The sequence below is a fragment of the Canis lupus genome, chromosome 7 (assembly GCF_048164855.1).
Source record: "Canis lupus baileyi chromosome 7, mCanLup2.hap1, whole genome shotgun sequence".
Taxonomy (NCBI): domain Eukaryota; kingdom Metazoa; phylum Chordata; class Mammalia; order Carnivora; family Canidae; genus Canis; species Canis lupus.
The window spans coordinates 47,783,972-47,804,109 of NC_132844.1; the positions used below are offsets into that span (position 1 = coordinate 47,783,972).

General features: G+C 34.6%; 1 protein-coding gene across 2 annotated transcripts in view; it reads right to left on the reverse strand.

Annotated features, from left to right (window-relative positions):
• The window catches only part of PRIM2 (DNA primase subunit 2), a 306,340-nt gene that overhangs the window by 62,649 nt on the left and 223,553 nt on the right, over positions 1–20,138 (reverse strand). The window contains exon 11 of one of the 2 annotated variants that reach the window (XM_072832483.1): positions 732–798. The exons of the other annotated variant lie outside the window; for it this stretch is intronic. Coding sequence (XP_072688584.1) covers positions 796–798 — 3 coding nt within the window. The 3' untranslated portion in view covers positions 732–795. Of the gene's footprint in view, positions 1–731; positions 799–20,138 lie in introns of those variants that run through there. 2 annotated transcript variants of the gene reach the window in all.

The following is a 20,138-nucleotide window of genomic DNA, read 5'->3' on the forward strand; positions in this document are numbered from 1 at the left end:
GAGAGTTAGGCAAAGACCCTTATTCCCTGCACTGCCGTTTCAGGCACCTCTCATTTACTTCAGTAAACCTCAGGCCTAGTACAAAGCCCAGCAAAATGCAGTTGCTCTCTAAATGTTTACTAGTCTTAACTGTTAAGAGTCTCCTTTTACTGTATGTTCTGGCAGTCCCCACAAGAGGACGATAGCTCATCTTACATTTATTACAATGTTCACTTTCAGCAACAAGGGAGATTTAGCAAATTATCACTACACATTGTAACTGTTTAACATGTTATTTCAATAGAGGCCTCAAAAATTCCATCTGGAGGACATGGTCTGGGGCAGCTACTTGGTGAGTCAAAATCCAAGAGGTAATATTACATTTTAACTGGCTATCTGTTCAGTCAAGTATGCTGATCTTAATGAAAGGATAGATTAATGATGGAATTGTCAGCATTTCACCTGGAATGCTTGTTTTAGAAAAGTCTACTTTATTCACTGATATGAATGCCACGAACCGTGAATGAAAATTTATTAAGATTCTAAATAATAATTCTCCAAAATCTGAAGATGGAAACCATAGGCAATCCTTCATTCACTAAAGTAAAAGCATTTACTGAATCACATTCTTAAAGCCTAAAAAACTAAACTTAGTAACCCTTAAGAAGTGATCAATTTAGTCTCTATCTCACTGGTAGGGGAAGAGCCAACATAAAACAAATTATATCACCAGAAAACCACAGGAACAGGCTGACTGATGTAGAATGCTCTAGTCCAAGATGAGTTGGCTCAGCTTGAATAAATTGTTCTTTTCACTCACTGAAAACAAGAGAAACAAGCTGAAAACATCATCTAAGCCTACAATCAAAGACTATACAGAAGTTAGCTTTTGAGAACTTCTAATCTCCAAGGGAAAGGCTCCCTCTTCTTCAGATACAGGAATTGATTTTTACAAACATTTTGAAGTAAAAATTAAATTTATTTACTTCTACCAGATTAGTTTCATCCTATTTACTCATTTTCTCAGACTTTTTGTCAATTTCTTTAATAGTTTGCTTTTCTAGATTTCCTTATCTGGCAACTTTAATCCAAAACAAGTATTTCCTGGAACTAAATTTCTACTGTGATAGAATTTTAAAGATCTAGCATAATCATTAGAAAACATTTTAAGATTCTGATCATACCCTAGCATATATATTATATGTAACAAGTCTATGGTTTTGAAGAGCTACCAAAATAATCGCTAAAATATATTTCCCAAATCCTACAAATCTTTAGAAATATATATTTTTATATAAACATTTAAATATTTATATATATTGATATATTTCAATACGTTTCTGGATAAAGGTTCAGAATTGTCATATATTCTTGGTGGTGTGTGCCTTTGATCAACATGTATTTGTCCTATTTAATACTTTTCCCCTTGTACTGCATTCTGTTTAATATTGTCACTCATTTTTTTTTTAGTCTGCTTCCTGGTATTTCCCTCGCTATCTTTATTGTCAATCTTTCAGTGTCAGAATATTTTGAATAAATAGCAAATGGGTAATTTGTTGCCCGTGACCACCCTCTAGTGGTTACTCATAGCTTATTAAAAATATACATTTTTCTATCAATGTCAAAAATGAGTCAGACTCTCCAGAAAACAGACAAAAACTTTAGTACACTTCTACTTACATCATAATTACAAAATCAGCTCCAAGATAACTCTAAAAATGAACTGCTAAAAGGATTAGATGATTTTTTCAAATTCACAACAATATAGTGAGATATGTCACTTATTAGATTACATATCATCTTCTAGTCATCTAAGTTTGGCTATATAACAGATGACCAAAAGAAAAAAATTACATTAGATTTTAAAAGCTAGCAATAACTGATAGAAGAATATCTCATGCTGTGAAATGACAAATGGCATGAGATAAAATTTTAATGTACAGTGACAAACCAGATTATTCCTCTATAATTTCAGGGACAAAGAGAAGATCTCTTGCCTCTTGTCATAGGCAAGTGTTTCATCTCGCTTCTAAAAATTAGGAACCAATAGTTCCCACTTGGTAGACTAAATTCTCTAAAGATGCACCTAAAGGAAAGCAAAGTGAAATACACGAAATATATCAAGAATTAGAAAAATATATAAGTTTTGAATGGCAAATTTATTTTTTAAGGGATTTACAAAGGCTTTTTGGAGAGCTGGTTGGTTCTAAGATTAGGGCAGGAAAATTACAACATGAGCCTGGAGCATTTTATGTACCAGAGAAGAGCTTAAAAGGAGAATGGGACATGTCAAAAGGGAACCAACCACTCCCAGTGGCGTACTGGAAAAATCTGAGCAAAACAAAAACAAAAACAAAACAAAACCCCCCACAATAATAGCATGGAATTAAAACCCATGAAACATATAATTCACAAGACATTCATGAGTACACAAATAACTGAAAAAATTAATGGGAGAGAAGGGACAGCTCTTCTTTACAGAAGAATTACAATTAACAAGTATAGAAGGGGAGGCACCTGGTGGCTCAGTGGTTGAGTATCTGCTTTTGGCTCAGGTCCTGATCCTGGGGCCCTAGGATCAAGTCCCGCATCAGGCTCCCCTCAGGGGGCCTGCTTCTCCCTCTGCCTCTCTCTGTTTCTCATGAATAAAAAAAAAAATATTAAAATAAAAATAAGTATGGGATAGGGAAAGAAAAAATAACCATTAGAACACCATATTAATATTAGTTGCAGGCAAGATTCACTGCAGGATGCTAAAATCAGTGGGGAAAGAGGATATTTATATAGCCTAAAAGTATCTCCCCTGAGGCATTTTGAGGAGAAAATAGTTAACTCTATAGTAGAGAAACCCAGCGGATACCACCTGAATCATGTGATCAAGGCTAATGTTACCATAGTAAGTTATGTTGACATCATATGCCTCAGATATCTCCTATGGTATCCTTGCCAAAAATGGATAACCTCAATCTAATCCTGAGAAAACAATAAATGAACCTAAAGTGAGAGACAGTCTATGAAAAAACTGACCAGTATCCTTAAAAAACATCCAGGTCATGAAAGACAAAGACAGAAAATGTCACAGACTGGAAGAAATTAAGGAGACACAACAACTAAATGCGACATGTAATCCTGGATTGAATCTCGGAACAATAAAAGGACAAGAGTGAGAAAACTGGTGAAATCTGAATAAAGACTAGTTAATACTGTACCAGTGTTAATTTATTAACAATAAATTAAATTGATTGATTATTGATTTGGTAACTGTATAATAGTTGATTAAGATATGAATATTGGATGAAGTGCATATGAAACTGTGGGTACGATTTTCTGTAAGTCTAAATTTTTTTTTAAATAAAATGTTTAGGGGCACCTGGGTGGCTCAGTGGTTGAGCATCTGCCTTTGGCTCAGGTTGTGACCTCAGAGTCTAAGGATCTAGTCCTGCATCAGGCTCCCTATGGAGAACCTGTCTCTCCCTCTGCCTACGTCTCTGCCTCTCTGTGTGTCTCTCATGAATAAATAAATACAATCTTAAAAAAATAAAATAAAATAGTTTATATACCAGGCAATGGATTAGGCATAACAAATGATCTCATTTGAATGTCCTAATGACCCTACAAAATTAGTATGGTTATCCCTATTTTACCATCTGGAAAATTAAGACTTGAAATGTTTAAGTGAAATGTTCAAATGTACACAGTGAAGGGGGTCAGAACTGCAACATTTTTATGACTTGCTCAAAGTCCATGTTCTTTCTACAATGTTACGATAGCAAAAGCTATTTTCAGAACTTAGTGGTAATTTTCAATTTGCTTAAAATATGAGGTATTAGACAAAGGCTGTCTATCATAATAATAGGCAAATTACTATTTATTTAAGTTATTTTAATTTACTGTAACATCTAGCAAGTCATGCCAAACTCTACAAATAGTAGCACACTGTTATGCTTCCCAATATGAAGTATAAGAAAGGTCGATTTGTTACAAGGGTCATTCAATGTCAACATGCATAGTTTTTTGTTTTTGTTTTTTCCTCATAGAATGCAAAGATTTCTAGTATAGGGGCTCTTGACTGGTTCCTTTGGTAGAGCATGTGACTATCCATGTCGAGGTTATAGGTTCAAATCCCACACTGGATATAGAGGTTACTTAAAAAGAAAATCTTAAAAAAAAAATTAAAGAATTTCCAGGGGCACCTGGGTGGCTCAGTCGGTTGAGCATCTACCTTCTGCTCAGTTCATGATCCCAGGATCCTGGGATGGAGCCCCACACTGGGCTCCCTGTTTGGTGGGGAGTCTGCTTCTCCTCCCTCTGCCTCTCTTCCACACTTGTGTTCTTTCTCTCTCTTAAATAAAATTAATAAAATCTTAAAAAAAAAAAAAAGAATTTCCAAAGTTTAGTATAGAAAACTTAAGCGAATTTATCTTAGTGGTTTTTTTTCCCTTGCAACATTATACTACTTACCTACACATAACCAACATATAAATATTATTTAATACAAAGGAGCAGCATATCAAATTCCAGGGAACTATCTGAGAAATAATCAAATATTCATGACAGAGGAGAAATATTTTCCCCTTTCCCCTTTTATTGATACGTTACTCACAGGCATCACAGTAAGGATAAGTTACTTCACCTTGTGAATTATGATAAAGAATTAGAATTAAAATTTCAAAGCAAAGTGGCTGCTTTCTTATAACCTAATGTAACTAAGTTGAATTATTGATGGACTGTGTTCTTAGCAATGCAGGAAGACGCTCTACCAAGAGAAGGCTATGTAAACTTCTTGTATAGCTTCAGGTTATCTGTTTGCTTCTTAACTTTGATGTGATGTGATATCTCATTAAGAAACTGAATTTATTTTGCCACGCTAGTATTTTGAATGAACTATACATCAGGGACATGCTAACAAAACAGGATGACAAGACAAACCAGGAAAATGTCCTTTTAAAAAAATTTCATCAACTTAAAATTTAAGGCATATATTTTTAAATACTAAACGATGCTTTAAATAGTCTAACAAATCTCTTATATATTCATTCATAGGAATTTAATTTAAAAATTAATATATCAATGCTATATTATAATGAACACGGGAAAAAGAATAGTTGGCTCCCCTGCTGAGGCTCAATCAGCCTGTTGGGCAAAGACTAAATTGCATAGTTTTGACACATTTCAAAACCAAGTTTTTTGGTTTTTGTTCAAAACAAAATTTTGTAGTATCTTAATCAAGAAAAACAAAAACCACACAGATTACATTAAACTATGAATACGAAAACTATTATTATCTGTATTTTAATAACAACTCTCCATTCCTCAAGAGTGAATTTTCAAACCACTTGGTGATTACCTCATTTATTTTCACATCACTGAAGTATGTAAAAAGTTAACTTCTATTTCCTGATGGGTATCTCCTTAATAACAAATCTGGAATTCCAATCTAGCTCCATAGATTCCCTATCCAGACGACATTCACTGAGTCATAACACGTCTCAGCTATTTACCATGTGTAGTGAAGGATACAGAATAGCTGTCTCAATGTATTAGAAAGAGCAAATACATCATAGTTGTGTTTAGCAGTCTACCAGGCTCCAATTTCATGTCTGAGTACATTTTAAAATTCAACAGATAAAAATCACCATTTAGTGCTACAGAAATTACTGCCTTATTTATTGGTTCTATTATCTTGATAGAGAAAAAGAGAGATCTTGGGCTAAGTCATATATTCATGATCCTACTAGCAGTGATTTCTATGTATAAAGCAAGTAAAATCAAGGTGCACTGTTTATTCACCAGTAACCTGGTTTTGAATATGTGTGGATGCCTATTTGACATCCAAGCGGAGATGTAGAGTAGGCAGTGGATATACTAGATTGAAGAGAGGTCTGGCTGGAGAACCTATAAGAATGCAAACCCCATGAGGACATGGATTACATTTTGTTAACTGCTATGCCTTAGCTCCTACAACAATGCCTAATCCATGCCAGTGGCTCTGTAAATATTAAATGGGACCAAATGGAATTGCCATGACATTCTGTATTTCTGCTCTACACAAACGGTAATTTCATATGGTTCCACCTAATACGCACTGAATGAATGATACACTATAATTCTTAATTTCACAGTCTCTCCTCTAGGCATGAGCTAGAAAAATTACTGTCTTTTAGAAAAAGATTACAGTAATTGCAGGAAACCAAGGTTGGTCTTTGCTCCTTTTGAGTTACCTAGGGTCTTGGGCTCCTGCTTCCTGCCTAGTGCATTATAAGCACTGAATAATATTTATTGGTAGTGGTGATGATGCCAGTAATTACCTTTTCCTAATATTTCCTGTAAGTAATTATTAGAAAATTAAAGGTAGCCACTTGTAAATTATATAAGCAATTGACTGAATACATCTGCAATATCCTTTACAGTACCACAATCACCATTTTATAGCTAAAATAACTGAGCAACAGGAGGATTATTTCTCTAATGCCATGGTAGAAAGGTGGAGAAATAAACTCAAAGTCCTCAAGTTTGCTTTTCTGCTCAAGTGATTACAACCTGTCTCTATCACCAACTATACGAAATATACATACGAATGTGTAGGTATGCTCCTATGGTATTTAATTACATTAAGGGATTTTCCTCCCCTTAACTTTTTTCTAAGTTATGTCACATTTTAAAACTTTTGAAAAAAAATCCAATTATTTAAAATATACCTGGAAAGTTACCCAAATTATCAGGTAAAATATCTCTCCTTCTGAAACACAGACACACATACATACACATACCCATATATATATAATCTTAAAAGACATATGAATGCTTCAGAACTTACCATACTGCTACAAAAAATTTCTTGAGTAGCTCTTTTTCAGTTTATCATGTCATAAATTATGCATTTACTAGAAATTATCATTGTCCATTCTGTTTTACAAAAAGCTATTTCTGAAATAAGAAGTCTTAGTATACATTAATTCAAACTTAATGACTTAAATGACAAGGTAATAACAAAAATAAAACTGAGATAGCTGTGAAAATCCAAGCTTGGTGCTCTGATATGACAACTGCTAGGATCACAAGCCTACTAGCCACTTAATATGCAGATTAATTTCTTTAAAATTCAAAAGCTGCCTCTGGTGTCCTATATAGCATATGAATGAGCAGAACAGTAATGAGAAACATAACACACATAAAATTACAGGAATAATAATATTTTGATGTGCGCTTTAAAGAGTAATTTGTTGAATACTAATAATCCCCAAATCAAGTTGATATACCTAATTTGTTTTTAAAGAAAGAAAAGCACAATATCAGCTTGGAAACTTAAATAGTGGCAGATAATGAGAACCCTTTCACCAAAGAGCTACATTAGATGATTTATATAAATGCTAAAGAACGTGCTTTATTTTAGAATACTAAACAATTTTCACAAAACGTGCTGCTCTGACTTGTGTTAAGCAATGAATGAAAGTACCCCATCATGTGTTTAGATTTCTCTTCCTTAGCTGTATTAAATCCAATCCAGATAGTGAATTGTCACAGCAGGGACATCTATTTCCTTAAACCTCTCTGCCTTATGCCCACTATCCTTGATAGTGAATCTTCAACAATTTTTAAGATTTTATTTATTTATTCATAGAGACACAGAGAGAGAGAGAGAGAGAGGCAGAGACACAGGCAGAGGGAGAAGCAGGCTCCATGCAGAGAGCCCAACGTGGGACTTGATCTAGGGTCTCCAGGATCACTCCCCCTGGGCTGCAGGCGGCGCTAAACCGCTGTGCCACCGGGGCTGCCCGGATCTTCAACAATTATGAATTAAATTCTATAGATACGCACATAAAATTGCATATAAATGTATAATGAACTGTTAAATCTCAATTCCTTAAAGGTTCAAAGGATTATTATCTACTCTTCCTTTCTGTTATGAAAACATCATGTCCCATAAACCTCCAAAATTAAGCTACCCGACCAACAAGCATAAGCTGTTTAGCTCCTAAATTGAGGTGACACAATGTGCAAAAGGAAAGTCACCTTAATTCCACTAAGGGGAAAAAATGCACTAAAACCCATCACTCTCAGATGAGCCTTCATTCAATATTGAAACAAGTAATCTCAAATTCCATGATTCTGGCTGCTGCTCAACACTATTCCATTCAACTGGGGATTTAACAAAGCAAAATAAAAAGGAGCTTTAATCTGCCTTTTCTTCTCTTTTTGCTATACTACACTGACAGCATCTTGTCCATTAATTAAAAATTTTCTCCTTAAAGAAATAGACTTTAAGTATATACTGGACACTGGAAAAAGAAGTCTTAAAAATAAAAATAGTTTAAAGAAAATCTAGGTTTTAAAGACTGGTTAGAGATGCAGAATATCCATAAATGATGATCAATGTAAAGAAATATTTCAACAAAAACAAGATGTTAAATTTAACACATATAAGAGTAACAGGGAGGACTGGGCTGGATGCAGGTTCCTTGTACAGATTACACATAAATCAAGATGGCTCCATTCTGGTGACTCAAAGAGTTCATTCATGTACATTGCCCATTTCACCCATCCCCTAAGGAGATGGGATTGTACATTTAAAGTCTTTAGAAACTATGAACCCAGCTTAATAGTGATGAATTTGCTGGAATCTTAAAAAACAATGCTTGGTTTTCTAAGCCTGGTTTTCATTGTGTTTCTTTCTTGAGAATGTATTCATTGCTATTTGTTCTGTCTAATAATAGGGTAGGGAGATCACAGAGGAAAAATAACCCATAATTTTTATTCGTAGACTTATTTATATGTAGGAACTTTTTTGCTTTAAAAATAATTTAAAGAAGATATGTCATTTCTGGTTTTGCCATCTTAAAAGTCAGAGTAATAATATAATAACTAAGTTTAAGCAAAATCTTTTGACAGAAATGACAGGTATTCTAAAGAGGAATGAATGACTGAAAGGTAAAAAAAAAGAGAGAAAATACTTTTCATGCATTTTTTATTGGGTTTTTGATATCTTAATACAAAACAACTAGAGGGACACAGGCATTCTTTATTATTTTATAATTATGTAAATCAAATAGATTTTCTTTTCCAATAAACTTCTATGTGTAAACTGCCAATGTGAATATGTTGGGGTCAAAAAAATTATAAGAATGATGCCAGTTTGACAGTAACATCAATTTTAAAAATGCTCCTCAGTTTTATAACCTGAAGATAAGAAACTCATACACTTTCCTGATATCTTTTGCTAAAAGCTGATGACTGATATGAATTGTATCTTCTTACAACTCATGAAACAGTGATTCTGAACTTCAAACAATATCTTGAATTTATATCCCAAAATTTGAGGTTTGCCTTATGGCAAAGAAAAGTTATTTTCTAACCTCAGTAACAGTTATTTTCATTGAGTACTTTTACTATGTTCTAGGTACTGCTTTACATACATTATTATAGCTTTATATTTTTTATTTTGCTTAAGTCTTAATGTCAGTATAAAATGGCTTCAGTGTCGTTTTATAGAGAAGGGAATGGAGTCTCAGAGAAATAAAGTCACTTTCTTAATGAAGGCTGTACATCTTGTCACTGGTGGAACTTAGATCTGATTTTAAGTCTAGGTAACTCTAAAGTAGTACCTACTGTGAAAATGGATTTTTAAAATCAAATTAGTGTGTTATAAATATAAAATATAAATTTCAAAGTATAGTTATTCCTATTTTCCCACATTAAAAAGTAGACATCATAGTCACTTATTTTTTTCTACAATGTATTATTCAATTTAAAATGTACATTGTATATAACACAAATAACTATACCAGAAGTTATATTTAGTTATAAGATTACATCTACTTTATGTGAGTAAAAAGTTGAATCATTTTTGCTAATGAAAACACAACATTTGTACAACAGTCTTCAAAAACTGTCATGAAATTTGACATTCTGAGAACATAAGTGGCTACCATGAATTACAGACTATGAACCTACAGTCTTAGTGGTATACTCTAGCTTCTACCACATTGAACAAGATATTTACAAACAAAAACCTCAGTGCTTTCATTCCAATCATGCAATTAACTCAATTATAGACAATATATAGAGTGCACAGTTTATTTTTCCCCTAAATGAACTGCAGTTTTTCATAGGCAGAAGGCTGAGAAGAAGCTTTACCATTCATCTAGGGCATGCTAGGAAGCTAGTTAAGACCTTTTCACTAAAACTGCTAGAAAGGAATCAACTCTTTCATGGATAAGTACTTGGGTACTTAACACTTATTTGGATACTTAAGTACTTACCCAAGTACTTAACAATCAGAAAAATTATCTTAATGTTGGAATAACAATGCTGTTTATAGGAACCAAAAGAAAGCCTCAAAACATAGAGAACTGTGATGGCCAAGATTACGGATACTGAGTAGGAAAACATGATCAAGTTCATCAATTCTATAAGGAAATTAAAGACATTTGTTAATTAGATGATCACAAAAGAAATGGTAAGAAATCATTTTCCACCCTCCAACACAAAGGATCAAACCAAAAAGCTGAAACAAAGGTATCTGGCTTGTACTATATAAACCTATATAAAACAGAATTTTTTTACTTTTTTAAATTTATTTTATTTTATTTTTATTTTTTAAGGTTTTATTTATTTATTCATGACAGACAGAGGGAGAGAGAGAGAGAGAGAGAGAGGCAGAGACACAGGCAGAGGGAGAAGCAGGCTCCACGCAGGAAGCCCGACATGGGACTCGATCCTGGGTCTCCAGGATCACACCCCCGGGCTGAAGGCGGCGCCAAACTGCTGGGCCATCAGGGCTGCCCGAAACAGAATTTTTTTAAAAAGTCTTATACACAGCTCTTTCACGTATGTTAACTTCGATTCCTAACACATTCTCAAACAAGTGTTTTCTATCACCTTTCTTAAAGATGTCACCATGGCTCAGAGGCTGCCATGGTGAGTTAATGAACTAAAGACAGTTTCCTATGCACACACAATTCATTTCCACAATCCACAAGGAAATAATGGGCAAGAATAATTAATAGAGTTAACCAAAGACTGAGAACTGAAATGAAGGTTGGAGGCTTATGAATTCACCTTAGAATTCATAAGCAGAATTTGAACTTCAATATATAAATTTCTCATTTAATTATACTTTTACTTTTCAACTTCATGTTTAATTTCTATATTTTTAAAGTCTGAGTAACGAAAACAGATGAGAGAATTCAGAGAGAAAGGAAAGATCTTAAGTATAAATCTAAACTTAGAAATTTACTTAATTATCAATGTTTTGGTTTCAAGAAAAATCAGTATTTTTAATTTAATTTTGCAACACTGATTTTAATTAATCCTATTACCTTAAAAAAGAAAATTATTAGAAATTGACACTCTCTGCGAATGCTACATGGTGTTAACAATCACAACATCCTCCTTCTACCTAAAGGACTATAACTTTCTTACATGTTAATATGCATGAAACGAGTATTCATTAACTGTCAATTTTTTAAAAGCAAATGACAACAGCAGCCACAGAGCACCTACATATGCCTGGTAGTGTGCTGGGCACTTGACAGACATTGCTGCTAATTATAAGAACTAATGCAAAAATAGTGATTATCACTTCCACATAGAGATGACGGCACAGATATTATACCTTGGGGAAGGTAGGTATGACGTTCCCCTCCAAGATCCCCTTGACCAAGATCATAATTCGAATCTAGTCAAATATTAATAGATCCAAACAATCATCACTGTGCTCTCTCTCGTAACCAATATGCCTTATCCCAACTTTGATGCACTAGTTATATGTACTTCAGAAAGAATTTTCACTCCCAGGAAACCTACTTAGCCTTTGATCCTCACAAAAAAGCAGGTATAATTTCCTTCCCTTTTGGAGAAGAAAACAGAAACCCAAAAATGAGCTTTTCAAGAGCTTCTAAGACACAGGCAAGGGCCTTGCCTATAACCATTGCCCTTCAGAACCAGTGTTCTTTCCAATACTGGAGGTTTGCCAGAGATTGAAAAGACATGTATTTGCACCAAAGTACCCGGACAGGCATGCTCTCTTTGACTTTGAGAGCTCCCTGATCTTCACATTTAATCACATAGTTGTTTACCATTTCTATTGTTTCTTTAATGTCTTTGTAAGAATACACACATTTTTCTTTACTTGAAAATCAAAACTATAATTAATTAAATTTAATTATAATTAATTAAAAAGCTACAGTTACTGCTCCTAATTTTATTCTTAATCAGAACTTTCTACAACAGTGTTTCATTTGCAAATACAGATTCTAGAATATGCAGTAAACAATACTGAAAAGCTGATTAGTGAATAAATGTGTTTTCTTTCATAGAACATTAATACAGGCTTACACACCTATAGTTCTACATCTACCTCTGGCTAGGTGATGCAATCTCACACAAATAATAGGGGAGAAGGCTGATAAAAACAATTAAATCCTTGCAGTTAAAAAACCAAGTTACTTGCTCCATTTGGGTCACATCATAACAAATCACATTATTTGTCACAGACACATAGGCCTGTGTATGTATATATCTAAAAATGGGACCAACTGCACACCCATTCTAATTCTTTCTGATTCACATGGCCAAATACAAAGCATTTGCAAATACTCAGAAAAACCTTAAATAAGGTATGACATATATCTATAGCAAACTGTCCTTCTGAATATGGCTCAAAAGATACTTGACAACTAAGGCAATAAATAGTGAAAAACCTTTCATAACACTGTACAATAAATTGGAAAAAATGCCTATGAACAAACAGGAATAATCTATGATCAAACCAAATGCATATATATACACTTTCATGTAGTCTTAAAATGCCAACCATAAGAAAATAATGCAAAATGATAAAGTTATTAGCAGGTTCCACATCTAGAAAATAAGAATTATTTTTTCCATTGTTTTAAAGAAATGATGAAAATACTCTGCTGAAAAGATCCTTTAAAATTGGTCTTTAAAAGTCCTGCAAATATGACAAAGGAATGATTATGAACACAAATATGGTGATACCATCTATCGTGCTACCAAGTAGGTAATAGAAAAGGGGGAAATAGGCACTTTTTCCTACATACTACACAATAAAGTATTTTATGTCCTGTAGAAAATATGACAATACATTTGATGGCTTTTCCTACTATACTCAGCAAAAAGCTCCAAGATTCCAAAAAAGAGGTATTCTTCACATTAAGAAATTCAAACATAAAAAATCTAAAATGCAGAACATTCAGATTACATGCATCTTTTCAACCACTGTCCACCAATTGACTAAATAACTAATCAAGTGTATGTAACTAAAAATTTAAAACAGTATTTCTCTGCAGTTACAACTGTTCCAGAAATGTAGCATTCCACAGCTTTCATTCTTTAGATTCATGCCATTTCTTAGGTCTTCACCTAAGATCACCTATACTGACCTATCATCACTTTTAGCATCAAGAGAACAACATAATGCTGTTTTCCTAACAATTACTTTGTTACTTCGAATGTTTGGTTTGGATGGCTAGTAGAATTAAAAGTGTAGCTATGGAACAGTTTTATTTCTGAAAAGCTAATGATATTGAATGCTTATTACATGCAAGGCACTGTTCTAAGCTCTTTACTTGCATCAACTTCATTTAATTCTTACAACAATCCTTTAAGACAGATACTATTAGGATCCTCATTTTATAGACAAAGAAACTAGAGCATGGAAAGGTTAAATAACTTGCCAAAAGTCAGCTTATAGCTGCTAGGTGGTAAGAACAGAAATATGAATCCAAGCAATTTGATTCCTAAGCATTCCATTGCTCTGGAAAACTATCTCTGTAGTTAGTTTATTAGATAAAACTATCTACTCTCTTTATTCAGAGGAGGGGGTAGGAGAAGATAGAAAAGAAATGGGAATTATCCTGAATCTCTTCCTTAACTTCTCAACCAAGAAGAACTGGTTATGATACCAGTCCACTGGTTCCCACTGGTGTTGCATCTGAGATAACCAGAATTGGTAACAAAAATGTCAGTTTGATTCTGAGCTACGTAGGATATTAGGCTTATGACTTCAGGCAATTTACTTAATCTTTTGAGAATCAATCCCAATCTACAAAATGAGATTCAAAATTATTGCTTTCCTTATCAACTATTTCAGGGCAACCAAATACCCAAAATGATTAGGGAACATTCACTCAGAAGAATTTCAGCCAGTAAGTGTAGAAATAAGAATAAGATAATTGATTTGGGAAAGATGATTCAGTGGATAAAAACATTAGATGAAAAGCTGAAGGGGAACTTCACAATGGGAGGTTCAGGCTACTGATAAGCCTCCTGATGTGATGCAATATGAAAAACAAAGTACCATTTATGAAAGACTCTTGCCAAAAAAAAAGGATTCTTGCCTAAATCTGCTTAAGTTTTTATGGCTAACTTCACTTACAGGAAAAATGGGAAATATGGGTAACAAATGATACTACATACAGGAAGCAAAGAAATCTAGAATGTGAAACATTCTATACAACAACTGGCTAACTGCTTCAAGAGCTACACAGACTGGGGAAAAAAACTAACAAACAAAAAAGGAAAAGAAAGAAAAGAGGTTAAGTAGAGGATTACTAGAAGAGATTTATGAGACAACAGACAAATGTAACATATGATTTGATGTAGGTTCTGGTTCAAACAAATCAAGTGTTAAAGCATATATATTTCTAGGCGACTGCGGAAATGTGAACTTGGCCTGGGTAACAGACATTACCAAAAAAATTGTTAATTCTGTCAAGCAGTAAGATAATGGTATTACAATTATGTAAGAAAATGCGCTATTTTCTAGAGATACATAAAGTATGCAGGCATCACAGGACACAGTCTGAAATTTACTTTAAAATACTTCAGCTAAAATACAAAAGAATAGGAAAAAAAATAAAAATAAATAAAATTCAAATAAAAAGGGATAAATAAATGAAATATGGAAAACACTACTAATTGTTTGATATGATGATAGATATGAGGGGATTTGTTTTTGCATATGCTTGAAATTTTTTGTAATGTAAACATTTTAAGTATTTCCTCCATCTGTCTCATAAGCCATGGTGGAGATCATTGATCAAAAGTATATACAAGAAAAAAAAACCCCAAAAAACAAAAGTATATAAAAGTAGCCAAAACACACATCAGGTATTTGATGAATGTTAGTCTGGTAAATAAAGAAAAAAGTTAAGGAACCCATGCTTTAAATTAGGAGTCTGTAAACTACATCCAGCCCACAGGACAAATTCAGAAAGCTGTCTGTTTTTGTCAAAAATAACAGTCTCGTCCATTTGGTTAAGTATTTCCTATGTTTGCTTTCTCACTATGGCAGCAGAATAAGTGCTACAGAAACCATAAGGTCTACAAAGCCAAAAATTTTTACTATCTCTCCCTTCAAAGAAAGGTCACTTACTCCTGTTCTAAATTCTATTATTTTTATTGTTTCTTTGGGAGGAAAGCTGGCCTGAAAAGATTTTGAGCCTTCCTCTTTAGAATTTACCAAGGATTTTCCTATGCTAGCCTTCCACAAATAAAAACAAAATGAGACACAAAGTAGGGTTTAAGTAGCCCATACTTTTGTTCCATAAATGAGTGAAATCATTTCACAGCTTCAACGCGGTTGCTACCTTTAGTAGATTTAGTAACCTGCTACATCTCAAAGCTTATAATGAAAGTAAACAAGCCACAAAAGCAGAGGTGAAAAAAAATTAAATAAAAAACTCTATTATTATTATTTTACTTCAAGTCCCTTCAGTTTACTAAAAGAGCCTGAGGGAAACAATATATTACATGTTTCAACACATTACACCCAAAGGGTGTTTTGTTTGGGGAAGGAAGAGGGAGAGAGGGACAAAAGGAGAGAGGGAGGAAACACATATACACGAATGATGCTGGGAATTTCCTTCTTAATGAATCCAGCGAAGAACACTATAAACCCATGGGCCATTTTTTTCTAATTATAAACTTCTGTATATTTTGGATTAATAGTTTAAACACATTCTTTGGCAGTCTTCAACTTAGCTTACATAACCTTCAGGTATACCCATGAGCTGATTAGTAATTTAAGGCCTGAGAAAAGCAAAGTTTCAGAGGGAAATACACTGAGACATGAATGACTTTAATATGCAAGTACACTAGCTAAAGGGCATAATTAAAACTACATCACTCCTTTAAATCTACATAATTATGTCCCAAAGACATTCTCATTAGTATCTTTTACTTTGCCACTAAACCAGAAAGGGCCTCAGGTCTATAGGGTTGGGAAATAAATATAAAATAAAAAGTTAAGGAATATTCAAGTCAAATAAAAGACCTGCAAAATTCAATTACTGACCTTTCCTTTTTGAAGTAATTATAAAATCCACCAGTCAACCATCAGTGCTAGTGAGTCCACAAAAAATACTACCATTGTATCTGCAGATCACTTTTTGCCTCAAATTTCAGAGGAGAAAGGTTTAATAAACTAGTTTTAATTTTAGAAGAGAGAAAGCAGCTTTTTCTGACACTAACACAACTGGAAATCTCTACTAACCAGCACTTCCTTTACTATGCAATGATAATTGAGGTTCCTAATGATCAGCCTGCAGCAGTTCCAAATTCTGAAGTTCATTCTAAATCATTAAAAAGAAGATGAAATTATGTTCACTTACTTTCGGTAGTGAGTGCACTTCATAATATTCTCATTATTTTAAGATTAGTAATATATTTAAGATACATAGGATAACTGTCTATCAAGAGGCTGTTCAAATCAGATACTCACAGGGGCCATACTGAGAAGCTCTCACATTACAGTCACAATACACAGGAGGAAAAAAATCACTTCTCTCCAAATCTAGGGCATGAAACTATGAGGTATTAATAGAAATTTTGTCCAGGGGCTTGAAGGAATTTTAAAGTCCTTTAAGGGAAAAATATTGGCCCAGTGACGTTCTTCCCCCTGCTTCTATGGACACTGATTAAATCTTCTGAGACAGAAGCTAGAGAAGCAGTTAGAAAGCTATTGTAATAATCCAAATAAGAGATGGTGATGGTGTGGCCCAGCACTGTGACAGTAGGGATAGTCAGAAATGATATACTTTTTAAGGCTGAGCTAAAAAGATTTGCTGACAGCATAGGTATGAGAAAAAGAAAAGCGTCAAAGACTGTACATCAAGGTTTTTGAACAGTGCAACTAAGAGAATAGAACTGCCATTACCTGGGACAGAAAAGACTGTAGAAAGAGCTGGATTGGGCCAGGCGGTGGACTAGGAGCTCAGCATTGGGAGGCTTCAAAGTCTCCCAAAGGAGATGCTTCAAACATGACTGTGTTTGTATGATCTAGTATGCTTGGGAATCAGAGCCTAGAGTTCAGGGAGAAGGCGAGGCTGAAGATACACATTAGAAGCCTTAAAAGGGGGAGTCAATCTACAGAATCAGTATGAAGTTTAAAAAGGACAAAAAAATGCAAAACTATGCTGTGTCCCAGGACACTACTGGAAAAAGAATGGACTACTGGAAAAAGAATGGAACACTGCCTCAGGTATGTTAGGCAGCTAGGACATCTATATTGTCAAGTATCTCGTGAACTCTTCTGAAACAGTTCTTCAAATTTTGATCAAAGGGTAAATGTATATTTGCTGCAACTGAAGAAAGATGATCACTATGACATCAATCAGATGAGACCCTGAGCCAAGTAGGTCATATAAGACTGAGAAAGGCACAATGTGTTACAGGTAAGAAGTACAGGTAAAACCAAAGAAAGACTGAATTCACTAGAACAAGTGTGATACTGAAGTCAGGCCATCATCACTTGGCAGCCCAAGTGATTTTTGCAATGATAACTTCCATGGATTCAACTTAAACCTTTAAGTGTGCAACCAAAAATTCAAGTAGCCAAAATGTGGGACAAACGTAAAGAGTTTGAGAGGCACTGATCTAAAAGTTAGCATTTTGGCAATCAACAGAAAACTGGACTCTGAACAGATCTCATCTCAGCACTCCCCACCAACTGTCTTCGGATATCCAGCATTTTATTTATTTTTTTTTTTTTTAATTTTTTTTATTTATGACAGTCACAGAGAGAGAGAGAGAGAGAGAGAGAGGCAGAGACACAGGCAGAGGGAGAAGCAGGCTCCATGCACCGGGAGCCCGATGTGGGATTCGATCCTGGGACTCCAGGATCGCGCCCTGGGCCAAAGGCAGGCGCTAAACCGCTGCGCCACCCAGGGATCCGATATCCAGCATTTTAAAGGGAAATCCAAACACATATATCGAGTGACCATTCATTTAGATTTTCTAATCTCTTTCCCTATATTAAGATCACCAGACAGCAGTGAAACCAGCCTCTAATTTCTTAGTAGCTAGGAGGAATATTTTCACTGATATTTAATAACATGCTCTCAGCTTTTACAAAGGTTCAATTAAGAATCATAGTCTTGAGTGACAGATCTGTGTCTTTAGTCAAACCAGTTTAAAAGGTCCTCCATTATGTTACCAATAGCCTTTCTATAAATAGTTCATAGATCATGAAATACTCATGTGTCCCAATTCTGTATGTCCAAATCCTGTCATCTTTCAAGGTTCAATTCAAGCACCTATTTATTTCCTCAGGAAGTCCTATCAGGGCAGCCCCAGTGGCACAGAGGTTTAGTGCTGCCTGCAGCCCAGGGCGTGATCCTGGAGACCCTGGATCGAGTCCCACGTCGGGCTCTTTGTATGATGTCTGCTTCTCCCCCTGCCTGTGTCTCTGCCCCTCTCTCTGTCTCTATGAATAAATAAATAAAATCTTTAAAAAAAAAAAAAAAAAAAAAGGGAAGTCCTATCAGAGTACCCTGGGCAGATGCTTGCCCTTATTCCATACTTATCACTTTCTATCCCATGTTGAGTGAGAAACCAAGGGAAGAACATTTTATTATCTATTATATATTAGAGAGGGTAAGCACTAATAAGTAGTACACTAAGAGTGTACTTTTTTTTTTTTTAAACAAACATCACATTTATTTTCTGCAGTCACAAACACTGGGGTGCCCAACGAAACAAAGGGACCCCAGGGCCGTGGGGGCTGCTGCTGTGGGAATGGCTGCCCTAGGAAGGGACAGCAGGTTAAGCCCCTGCCCCCCGCCCTACGCGCGGGCTCAGCGAGGGGTGGGAGGCCCAAAGAGCTGCATGGTGCACATCACCAGGGAAAGCTGGTCCAGAAAATTGATGATGGAGATTCAGTGGAGACAGGGGTTCGTAGCTCTCCAGCTACTAAGAGTATTATATACTACTAAGAGTATTATATGCAATCTCCATATCAATGTCATTACTATCTTTATTTGAGGGATGAAAAAAAGTGAAGCTGAGAGAGAATGACTCATCAGCCACACAGCTAAAAAGCAGTAAATGAGATCTGAACTCTGGTCTGATTCCGAAGTCTACATTTTCCCTTGACTACATTGCCTTCCAAAACTACTCTGTTTAGGAGGCTAGTGTTTTATTATGTTATGAGAAAGGTTTCCAAGTATCCAATAAAGGTTACTTGAATTTAAACATTAAAACAAACAAACAAAAAAACATGGTCTTCACCCCTCAAAAAGCTTATATTTAATGGATGGTAACTCAATAGTTGTATTATATTAAGATATCAGTCTAGTATAAACTACATTTCTCAAGGCTATGAGTCATAACTTATGCATATTTTTCATTCACAACCTCTTAAAACATTAGTATTTATAGAGAGAATTTAATTCATATGAATATATAAGCTCTTCAAATCTAAAAAAATTATACCTTTTTCTAAAAATGAGGATCATGTGATCATCCTCCCCTTTAGCTAAATGTAGGTCTCACCTAGTAATTAAGTTACCTAGGTGTTTAGCAATGCCTATTTCTCTGTTTCTTTCAATATTGTTTTTATTTTTCATCCTTCTGAGTGAAGAAGACAATATCATCCAAGCAATCTAGTGTTTGTGGTATGTCCTATTCAGAAAACAGAAAGATCATGTGAACCTTGGAGCTTCTACTTTCTAGGAAATTCACTGAACTTCTGGGTGTCTCTTTGCAAAATTCGAATAATGATAAGAATACCTACTCTCATATGATGAATTCCTGAAAATTAAACAAGAATTTTACATAAAGCATCAGACGCTGCAGGACTCAATAAATGCTAGCATTCCCCATTCTAACAAATTACTACAAATGGTTTATGCCAGAGG